At 50.7% G+C, this 11791-nt stretch overlaps 2 protein-coding genes across 2 annotated transcripts in view; both read left to right on the top strand.

Annotated features, from left to right (window-relative positions):
- Window positions 1–7441, top strand: part of LOC311317598 (matrix-remodeling-associated protein 5) — a gene marked incomplete at both ends in the record, with an annotated part of 13163 nt that extends 5722 nt beyond the window's left edge. Inside the window, 5 exons of the mRNA XM_084448671.1 lie at window positions 1–770; window positions 951–1181; window positions 1860–2585; window positions 3380–4331; window positions 5536–7441. The exon at window positions 1–770 is cut by the window's left edge and continues 934 nt beyond it. Of these exons, the coding sequence (XP_084304797.1) occupies window positions 1–770; window positions 951–1181; window positions 1860–2585; window positions 3380–4331; window positions 5536–7441 (4585 nt within the window). The remainder of the gene's footprint in view (window positions 771–950; window positions 1182–1859; window positions 2586–3379; window positions 4332–5535) is intronic.
- Window positions 7442–9248: 1807 nt separating this feature from the next.
- rab33a (RAB33A, member RAS oncogene family) lies at window positions 9249–11297 on the top strand (the record flags this gene model as incomplete). The annotated part of the gene is made up of 2 exons (XM_084449160.1): window positions 9249–9521; window positions 10848–11297. 2 exons carry the CDS (start codon window positions 9249–9251, stop codon window positions 11295–11297), a joined length of 723 nt encoding a protein of 240 aa, XP_084305286.1.
- Window positions 11298–11791: the final 494 nt, after the last annotated feature.

Here is an 11791-nt window from a genome sequence, read left to right as displayed (position 1 = left end):
CCTGTCCGACTCCGGGCTGTACCACTGTTTGGTGCGCACTCGGGCCGGCGTGGACGTGGTGCCTGTCAGGCTGACCGTCAAGGAGCGCCTCCTCAGCCCGAGCGCCCTCAACGGGAAGAAGATGACCGTGGAGAGCGGGGGGTCCCTGTCCCTCCCCTGCTTCGTCACCTCCACCCTGCCCAGCTTCACCGGCTGGTACCTACCCAACCATCACGCCCTCCTGCCCTCCCAGCAGACGGGGAGGGCGTCCGTGACCTCCGACGGCACCCTGGTGGTCAGGGAGGTGGGCCAGGAGGACGCGGGTGAGTACAGCTGCGTGGCCTCAAACCTGTACGGGGTGGACGTGCTCTCTCACCTGCTGGTCGTCACGGGAGGCGCTGAGGCGGAGAGGAAGAGTGACGTGGAGACGAGGAGAGGAGAAGACCTCCTACTGGTGAGTGAGGAAGAAGAGGAAGGGTCAGGGTTCCAGGAAATTAAACGCCCCCATTCCACGCAGTCTCCTTCGAAGAGGTTCGGACAGCAGAGGAATCACGGGGGCAGTATACGTCCTGGAATGAAAGGGAAGAGGGTGAAGGATAATAAAAGGAAACCTAATACGTCTGTGAAGAAGCTGAACCCGAACCGATGGGCTGAGATACTGGCTAAAGCTAACGCTAACGCTCCCACAGCACTGCCCACTGCACCACCGCTAACTGTGCCTATCACTAAAACAGCAACTACCATGACGGCTAAGACTATTGCTACTACTACTCCTACAACTACAACTGCAAGTACTACTACTACTACTACTACTACTACTACTACTACTACTACTACTACCACAACCACTTCATCACCTGAAACAACACATGAAAGAACCACAATTAGAGACACTACCACGACAAGTAAACTACCCACCAAAAGCAACAGTAAAGTGGAAACAACTGTAACTCAAGCTCCCCGGCCACCAGTCATCCAGACAGAGGACAGGCATCCGGGGGAGGGGAGAGTGACCTCGAAAATCAATCCCGGTCGGACAAACAGGCGCAGACCCCCATACAGACGTGGAAGACCCCCACTGAAACGAGTCCGTCCTCTAAATCCCCCCTTCCCCTCATCACACAAGCCACAGACGACCATCCCACAAGCCACAACAACAACAACAACAGCAGCAGCAACAGAAACAACCGAGAAGGATCGCAGTCCTGCAGAATTAGACAGGACCAATTCTAAAATGGCGGACAAAACCAAAGAACCTCTACCCACTCTTTCAACTGATCATTCCAGAGAGAAGGAGCCGGTTGAGTACAGTGAGCCTATCCATACAACAGAGAAACCCAATAGAATTTACACCAAGTCTATATCAACAGTAGGGAAGGAGACTGGGGTGTCTGCCTCCTCCACTAGGCAACATTCCAGACCTAAGTTGACTCCCACACTAAAACCTAACATCGGGCCTGAGTCACCTGAGGTGTACATAGATGAGCAAGACAGAGACGGTTCAGTTGAAGAGGATATAGTCAGACAGACAAGCCCACAGCTGGCCACAGCGAAGCCGTCCCCTAATATTAACTATGATATCAACGTCGAACCACTACCTTCACACATTACTTTGGCAACACCTGTCCTGACTAAACCGGGCGTGTCAGAAAGGGTAGCAGAGAAGCCAAAGACTTCTGTTCTTCGTGTTCACCATCCTCCCCCTCCTAAACAAACACATGATGATGATACAAGTTCAAGGACCTCGACGGGGAAAGGTAGTGATTCACAGGAGGACAGTCAGAGACAAGCACCCGCAGACAATGACAGGCAGAGAAAGAAGGTGGAGTATAGCTTTAAACCACAGCCTGGGAGTCCTAGTTTCCCTAGGCCCCTCCCAGTTCACCCCTGGATCCACCAACACAACCAGAGAAGGGGTCAGACCACTGATCCTCCACGCCACCCCTACCCCACCTTCCAGAGGCCCTCCCTCCGCAACCCTGGGGGGTCACGGATTCAGGTATCAGCTCCGTTTCCTGCCGCTACACACCGACCCCGGCCTGTCCCCCCTCAGGGGTCAGGGGTCACCAATCGACCAGAAATCACCGCGGAAACTGTCAGACCCACGGCTTTCATCTCCGGTCCAGCGGGCACCCCCGCCGTGGCCCCCGTCCCCCTGACCCCGCAGAGCCCCCCTGGCGGCCGGACACGAGACCTCCTCCTTCTCTCAAGGCTCAGGACAAGATACAGGCAGGCGCAGCTCGACCGCATCGCCCAGCTGGGAAAGCAAGTCACGCCCAGACCCGGGGCCTTCCGCCCTACCCCCCGACCCCGACCCCGCCTCCCGGCCACACCCACCGCCCTCACTCACCTCCTCAGGCCCGCTCCCGCCATCACTTCCTCCTCCGTCCCCAGACTGCACTCTCACAGCCGCTGGGGCCCGCTTCCCAGGCAGGGCACGGCGCCACCGCCGCCGCTCCCGGGACTGATGGGTAACGGCGCGAAGCCCCGGATCACCACGGTGAACACCGTCAGCGTGTCTGCCTTGGCCGAGAGCGATGTGTTCCTGCCCTGTGAGGCCTCGGGCGATCCTCTGCCTGCCCTCTCCTGGACCAAGGTCTCTACAGGTAGGGCGAGCGCTGAGAGGTGCGCTCTGGTACTGTACATGTGTGACATCTAGACTTTTAGGAGGCCCTAGGCATGATTTTCTGTGGAGGCCCCCTTTTGAAATAAACCCTACCCACCATCAAGCAATAAAGACTGAGGCACTATCATTCCGTCGTCACGTAACGTAAGGCCATCAGTTAAGACTATCATCAGCAACAATTATGCACTTGAGTATCACATTACAGTAGGTTGGGGCCTCAGCCAATCAGATCAATCTATTGCGGGGGGAGGGGGGACCTCATGGAAATCTGGGTTTTATGATTACTGGCACTTACTGTATCCAATGACAATGTTAATACTTTTTATAGCTTCAAACTAAAAAAGGTTTTGCGAGGTCGGAGGCCCTAGGCATTTGTTTACTCCGCCATTAGGAGACACTGGCCCTGGTGACAACAAACAAACTAACAAACAAACTACCGTACAGGGCTCGAATTAAAGTCAATCGACAAAGAGAGGGTTGCAGTATGCATCTACTGTGTAATAAAAGCATTCATTGTTCTCTCAGGCACCAGCGGACTGGAGCTTTACTACACTACCATGATTTTGCTCTGGAAATAAATTATATTATTTTCAGCTCTTCATTCTACTTGTTTTTCATGTGTGCATGAGTGTTAAACCCACATATGGATAGTGTTTCATGCTGGATCAGGAAGTCCCAGACAGGGCCTCCCCCGAGGGGTTCACAGAATTAACGTTTATGACATGAGACTAATCAGCTTTTTTCTTCCCTCTCTTCCAATCCCTCTCCCGACAGGCGCGACCATCCCAGCCAGCACCAAACACGGGCCGAGGTTCGAGGTCCTGAAGAATGGGACCTTTGTGATTAAGAACGTCCAGCTGCAGGACAGGGGTCAGTACCTCTGCACGGCCCAAAACAGATTTGGGTCGGACCGTATGGTCCTCACCCTGGCTGTGCTGACCCAGCCCCCTAAGATCATCGCCCCGCTCTCCACGGAGGTGCCTGTCTACTTGGGGAAGCCGATCAGTCTGGATTGCCTCGCCTCCGGAAAGCCCCCCGCCCAGATCTCCTGGATCCTCCCCGACAGGATGTTCGTGCGAGATGTAGGCGGGGCTTCGGACCAGCAGAGGGCCTCGCTCCTCCCGAACGGGACCCTGAGCATCCGGTCGGCTAACTTCTCCAGCAAAGGAGACTACAAGTGCATCGCCAGTAACGCGGCGGGGGCGGACACGGTGACCTATCACGTCCACGTAGCCGCCCTGCCACCCAGCATCAATGAGGGGGGGCTGGAGAGCGTCGCCATACACCCGGGGCGGAGCGTGTATGTGCACTGCTCAGCGAAGGGAGAACCCGCCCCCGTGGTAAAGTGGACGCTCCCTGCGGGGGTGAACGTCAAACCCTCCCAGTTCCTCGGACGCCGCCTCTTCGTGTTTCCCAACGGGACGCTCTATATCCGGAACGTCTCGCCGGCCGACGCCGGGCGGTACGAGTGTTCTGCCACCAACGCCGTGGGCGTGGCTCGGAGAACGCTGAGTCTGGAGGTGAGGCAGGACCCCCCTGGCCCAAGGCAGCCCCCCCTGTCCTCCTCCCCCTCCCAGCGGCACGCGGTGACACACCCCTCCCAGCGGCACGCGGTGACAGCCATGTACGGTTCCACCGTCTATCTCCACTGTCCTGAGTCCAGAGGTTCTCCCAGAGGAACGTTCTGGCAGCTTCCGTCTAGAACACTGCTGGAGCATCGATACAGGTAAACAAGATACACTATACAACGGTTAGTTCTGGTTCTTGATTCTGATTGGCTGGAAGCCGTGTTAAAATACTTTGTAACATACACCTGGGACCGCATATCATTCCATTTTCAGTATTAATGCGCCTCCCATTTGATCCAATGCATTGTAGTTGTTGCTTGGCAACCCATTTGTTAGGGGAACTATTTTGCTCGGCGGAATTGAGGGAATGATGCTTCGTTTTGAATAAATGTTAATATTTTACATTGCTGTGTGTTTATTTTACACTAATAGCTGTAGTAACTGTTGTATAAAAACAATAAACCACGAGGCCGTGTGTTATAGTGATTTTATAACAGCTAGGGGGGTTTTACTCCGCTTCGCGTCGTGCCTAACAACGCCCCCTAGCTGTTATAAAATCACTATAACACACGGCCTCTCGTGGTTTATTGCTTAAGTACTGCACTTTCACCTTTATTCATTTGCATATAGCATGCTGATAAAGACTAATAATGCTGATTATGACAACCTAATTGATTGTCCTTTGAAGAATATGATACTCGATTGTAATTTGACATAATTACAATATAAATAAATATAACAATACAATTTATACATATTGATGCCTATCTAAGACAGGTCAAATCTTTTACTGTGAAATTCAGAGAAGCCATCCTAAGCCACATTTCTGATCACTGTCTCCTCTCCTCCATGATCTCAAAGAATAAATTCCAACCCCCCAACACAGCTTTTCAGGGAGGTTCAATCAAGAGCAATCAGTGTAATTCGTGTCAACATGCAATTTTAGGGTTAGAAACCCTGGCGCTTCAAGCCGTTAAAAGACAATATAGGCTACTGACACTGAGAATATCCACATGGTCAGTTAGCACGGCCTTTGACCAGCAAACCCAATTACTTCCTCCTCAGGGGTAAATAAGATAAGGCAAGCAGATACAGCATTCAGCAGTGGGCAAAGCACATGGATGTACAGTGGTACATTCCACACTACATGGAAGACTATGAACCGTGAAGCAAGTGTAATTCAGTAGCCTCTTTTCTATACAGTATTTCTCATGATCCAAAATATGATTGGATACATCTTCAGTTGGGAAATTAATAGAAACATTCCTGACTTTCCTCACAAAATCTATTGTTGAAATATTTGTGTTTGGCACAAAGTGGCTGAGTTGACTTTTAACATGCGTCTTTTCTCTTCTCACTCAGTCCGGAGAGACCCACGACTGCGTTTCCCAACGGGACCCTGCGGATCCTGCGTCTGACCGAGCTGGACCGAGGCAGCTACCTGTGCATGTTCCAGCGGCCCAACGGAGAAGACATGGAGCTCTTCCAGGTGGAGGTCCTCATGACTCCGCCCAGGATCGAGCACCTGGGCACCACCCAGAAGAGGGTCACCTACGGGGAGAACTTCCAGGTGGACTGCGTGGCCTCGGGCCTCCCCGACCCGGAGGTGACCTGGAGCCTGCCGGACGGCACCGTCATCAACAATGCCCTCCAATCCGACGATAGCGGCTCGCGCTCGCGCCGCTACATCATCTTCGGCAACGGGACGCTGCTGCTCCAGCAGATGGGGAAGAAGGACGAAGGGGACTACACCTGCTACGCCAAGAACCAGCTGGGGGAGGATGAGAGGAAGGTCAGCGTTAAGGTGGGGCCACAGGCCCCGAGGATCACCAAGGCCCAGCTGTCACTCACCGCCAGACTGGGGGAGTCCGCCTCCCTGGCGTGCCAGGCGACCGGAGAGCCTCCTCCGAGCATCGTGTGGCTCTCGCCCAACAACGACGTTATCGCCGCCTACTCGGCCAAACACCAGGTTCTGGCTGACGGGACTCTGGTGATTAAGAGGGTGACTGCGGCTGACCAGGGGAAATACACGTGTATCGCCAGGAACTCGGTTGGAGACGACATGAAGAACATGAAGCTGGAGGCGGAGGCCAGAGAGCCATACATCAACGGGCAGGGCGGCCGGAGCGGCGTGAAGATCCTGGCCGTTTCTTACCAGACCACCCTGCTGGACTGCGGAGCGGAGGGCAAGCCCGAGCCGCACGTCACCTGGACCACGCCCTACGGCCTCTCTCTGCTCAGCCCCTACTTGGGCGGACGCTTCCAGGTCCACAAGAACGGCAGCCTGGAGCTGAGGGGCCTGAGGAAGAGCGACGAGGGACGGTACGTCTGTCTGGCCAAGAACCGCCTGGGGGAGGCGAGCCTCGCCGTCGAGCTCGAGGTGGCGTCGCTGGCCGAGAAGCCGAGCTTCGCCGCGCCGAACATCGAGATCCTGCCCATCAAGCAGGAGGGCGGCGACGTCATGCTGGAGTGCCCCGCCCGTGGTAAGCCACACCCAGAGTTTGTTTGGATCCTGCCCAACGGCACTGCCCTCATTCCAGGAGCCAGACTCCGACGATTCACCCACCACCCGGGGAATGGAACTCTGCGTATCTCCCAGCCCACGGCGACCGACAAGGGCGTCTACCGTTGTCTGGCCAAAAATGTGGCGGGGCTCGTCGAGAAGCGTTACGCTCTGGATGCCGGGAGGAAGCCTGTCATTCGCGGCATAACAGGGGGCATGAAGATCACCTACGGCCACAGACTCAGCCTGCCGTGCACCGTGGACAGCTGGCCGCAGGCCGCCATTACATGGACGCTCCCGAGCGGCCTGGTGCTAGACAAGCCCCAGGTGATTGGACGAGTGACATTTCTAGCCAATGGCACGCTCCAGCTCAAAGAGATCGCCACGTTCGACAGGGGGACCTACGTCTGCAAAGCCACTAACACATTTGGCTCTTCCACTTTGTCATACCCGGTAGCAGTGATGGTATATCCTCCTAGAATCACCAGTGCACCCACCTCGATCACCAGGGTCAACCGGGGGTCGCCAGTGACTCTGAACTGTGTGGCTGCAGGAATACCAAAACCTGATATAACCTGGACTCTGCCGGGACGTACCACCCTGGTGCCCAACAACCGCTTCACAGTGCAGGGGGGCGTCCACATGACAGAGGAGGGCAGTCTGGTCATTCAGGACCCAGGACTCATGAACTCAGGGATTTACAAATGCAACGCTAAGAATGCGCTGGGAACAGACTTTAAAGCCACATATGTACAGGTGATCTGATTAAATGATTGATTTAATCAGTCTCAAAGAATGATATCTGAATGGAATGTACGACCTGTTCTACTTACAGTATAAAAAGAACACCACCATATGTAGGTCTACATTGCATTATGTTACTGTGTCAATCATGTGCATATTAGAGGCAGTAAAAGTGAACACTATTATTATAATGTAGAGGTGTGGACCGAACGTTCAGCTTTGATTATTCACAAAAATATTGAGCCTTTTTTTTTTTTTTACCTTTTTGAAGAAACCTCTCAAATGAACTAGTGTACCTTGAGAATTGTTCTCTTTGCTTTTTATTTATAAAGATAATTGTATGTAAATATCGTATATTCCGTACCGGTGACTGAACTCACAATGTTGGTTAAACTTTATGGAGCTGGTTTCCCAAACACAGATTAAGCCAAGAACACTTCTTCAGCATTCTCAGTTGAGTGTCAATTGAAAGTGCACACTTGTCCTGGAGTAGGCTTCCTCCGTGTCTAGTAAACCACACGTGTGTGCTTTTAGTATACTGTTCATCTTACAGGTGCTTACCCCTCACATTCTTCACACAAGAATAAATGTGAATCCCTTCTGTAGGTGTGTGAGCTCTGACTCTGATCAACTAGACTGTAGTATGCGTGCTCTCTGACTCTGATCCACTCTGTAGGCTGTAGTATGTGAGCTCTCTGACTCTGATCAACTCTGTAGGCTGTAGTATGTGAGCTCTCTGACTCTGATCAACTCTGTAGGCTGTAGTATGTGAGCTCTCTGACTCTGATCAACTCTGTAGGCTGTAGTATGTGAGCTCTCTGACTCTGATCAACTAGACTGTAGCTATGTGAGCTCTCTGACTCTGATCAACTCTGACTGTAGATATGTGTGCGCTGACTCTGATCAACTAGACTGTAGCTATGCGTGCTCTCTGACTGATCAACTCTGTAGGCTGTAGCTGTGTGTGCTCTCTGACTCTGATCAACTCTGACTGTAGCTATGTGTGCTCTGACTCTGATAAACTCTGACTGTAGTATGTGAGCTCTCTGACTCTGATCAACTCTGACTGTAGCTATGTGTGCTCTGACTCTGATAAACTCTGACTGTAGTATGTGAGCTCTCTGACTCTGATCAACTAGACTGTAGCTATGCGTGCTCTCTGACTCTGATCAACTCTGTAGGCTGTAGCTGCGGTGCAGATCTCAGTCAAGGCATGCGTTCAGATTTCATGCAGACCACTTGGAACAAACAAGCTTTTCACTGAGAGTAGAAGGAAGCTTTGTGAGACACAAATGTTAGAATTGTTTCAAAGAGCTAATCAAAATGGACACCCAGCAGCTAGCTCTAACAGCTCTTTTCAGGCAAATGTTTAATAGGGTGAGTGACATTTTTATTTATTTAATTAAAAATCTAATATATATATTAGGCCTAGATAGGCCTGTGCAAACAATGCTCTTGTTAAGGAGAGGCTGGTTATAGTTTACCTTACAAGAACTGTTGTATCACCATTTTGAGTTATATAATTTAGAATATGACTTATTGATCAGCAGAATTAATTTAACAAACCAGTGACATTATCAATTGGTAGCCCCTCATTTGTTTTAGGTCTTTTTCATACGTTCCTGGATGATTCTCTATTTTGCGGAATCACAATTACTGATGTATTAGCTCACACTGAGCCTTTAATATGCTTCAATTGGAAATGGGCTTACGATAAATGTCTCCCTTTTTCTCGGAAGGGTGCAGGCTGCTGGTGAGGGGGTCGCTATTGTGCCTCACCCCATCCAAGAGCCGTCCTGCACAGCTGGGTACAGCACTTCTGCGTAATATGGCAAATGAATCTCTTGAGAATGAGGGAGGCAACGTTGGATCAAGAAACTGGAGAAATGCGAACCTCACATCATCCATGGACCTCAGCACATCCTTAGATTTGAGTGTCCAAACTAGAATATTTAAAATTATTGTAATCGGGGATTCAAATGTGGGGAAGACCTGTCTGACATTCCGCTTCACCGGGGGGAGCTTCCCCGAGAAGACCGAGGCGACCATCGGGGTGGATTTCCGAGAGAAAGCCGTGGAGATCCAGGGAGAGAAGATAAAGGTAAGAGCGATCGTGACAAGGCCGGTTTTTCTTGAGATTTTGTGCATCAGATTGGTGCTCGATGCTGCTTAGCCCAACCCTGGTCAGTAAACAAACCATGATGGGTACCCTTTTGCTCTTGTGGACATAACGTGTCTTTTATAACGCGATACTGTTGCTGTATTGGGTATTATTCCATATTATCCTCAGTTCAACTGTAGGCTACATGCATTGAGGGGGTTACTGAAATGAGACTACAACCTCTAAATGCCCCCCGACTATCTTTCATGATCTAGACTGCATTAGGAGTCACCACTATGCATATAATACAGATTCCAGATCAATTCTTATATATATATATATATATATATATATATATATATTCGGCTTCTCCTGGATATTCATCCACAGAAGATCAAGCATGTTCTGTGCAATATGACATTCATGTTCAGATGCTAATTAACTCTTCACATGTGCAACACTGTTTTAAATACACAACAACAAAGCTCACTATCCATGTTTCCTACATGATCATTTCCAGTGTGTAGTCATACTGTCAGTGTGTAGTCAGTGTGTAGTCATACTGTCAGTGTGTAGTCATGCCCTAGACTACTCTGAGGGCCCACCTCTGCCCAAGCCCCCTCCCCGCAGCTTGTTGACATACAGTGTATAAAGACCTGACATCGTGAGACCATCCTGATCTTGGGAGCTCACATTCAGTTTCTCTCCACAGATCAGTCTGCCAACTCTCCCATGTCAAATGTATCGATTCCAGCTGTATCGCACCAATCAGCATCCTCTCTCCTCTCAAAAATCAGAACAACATGGCTGCTCTTGAGGAGATGTTGATGCTGCAGTTTGGTGTGGATCAGCATTTCTATTTGGTGGGCATGACTTTATTGAAAAGACAGCAGATAACTGAATTCAAGGGTTTTGCTGGGGATCACATGTATTCACTCTTCACCCCACCGGTGACCTCAAGACCATACTGCAGGCAACACCCAGACATTTAAATGGGAGAGTTGGCAGCCTGATCTGTGGAGCGACAGAATGTGAGCTTACGATAACACGATAGTCCTACAAGGCTAGGAAAGAGATGCCTAGGCTCTTAAAAAAATTGAATTTCCACCATCGTGTTAAATACATGATTCAACTAAAGTCCAGAGAATATAATGGCTAGTTGCCACTTGTTGTTTCTAGACATGGTCTGTGTTTATCTCTCATTGTGCATTGTTTAAGAATTAGAACATATTCCCTCATAATGGACACAATTTGATGCATGTGTAGTTGTCCTGGACATCACTGTCTGTTCTATGAATTCTATTTCTATTCTATTTCCCCCATCAGGTGCAGGTGTGGGACACCGCAGGTCAGGAGCGATTCAGGAAGAGCATGGTGGAACACTACTACCGCAACGTCCACGCTGTGGTCTTCGTTTACGATGTCACCAAGATGGCCTCCTTCCAGAACTTGAAGACGTGGATCCAGGAGTGCAACGGCCACCGGGTCTCCCCGGCGGTGCCCCGTGTCCTGGTGGGCAACAAGTGTGATCTGACCGATCAGATCCAGGTGCCTTCCAACACCGCCCTCAAGTTCGCCGACGCCCACGGCATGCTGCTGTTCGAGACGTCGGCGAAAGACCCCAAGGAGAGCCAGAACGTGGACTCCATCTTCATGTGCCTGGCGTGCCGCCTTAAGGCCCAGAAGTCCCTGCTCCACCGGGATGTGGAGAGGGAGGACGGCAGGGTCAGGCTCTCGCAGGACGCTCAAGACGTGAAGAGCAACTGCCCCTGTTGAGGGGGAGGGGCTTCGTACTGTACTGTGAGGAGGGTCTAGGGCCCGACTGCAACGGCCCCCCTTCCTGTTTTAATAATGCCCAGCTGTGACTTGAATGGAAGAATCCGACGGTAGCGCAACCAAGCGGGAAAATCCTGTACTAATTCTCTCTGACAGAATGTGCCTGGCAGTCATTTCCATGTTATCGTCATGAAACTAAATTCTGTACTGCTTCCTGTTCACCCACCGGCTTGATGTGACCCGTTGTTGTCTGCTTTCATTCCTGTGGTATGTGTTCATGTGATCACTACTGTATATCCTTCTAACTGAAGCCTTAAGAGAGGTCATCTAGTTATACATAGTTATACAAATGTTATTTATTAACTCGTTTAGGTGAATATTAACTTTGTTTGAGGTCATAGGTATTGTTGTTTAATGTACACAACAGGTATTATTTATAATAATATGGTATGTTCTTAACATGATAGTCGCAACATCACAAAGGGACGTTCAGA

The sequence above is a fragment of the Borostomias antarcticus genome (genome assembly GCF_949987555.1).
Source record: "Borostomias antarcticus genome assembly, chromosome: 14".
Lineage (NCBI taxonomy): Eukaryota > Metazoa > Chordata > Actinopteri > Stomiiformes > Stomiidae > Borostomias > Borostomias antarcticus.
The sequence above is the reverse complement of the archived record's forward strand: the minus strand, read 5'-3'. Positions and strand labels throughout refer to the sequence as shown.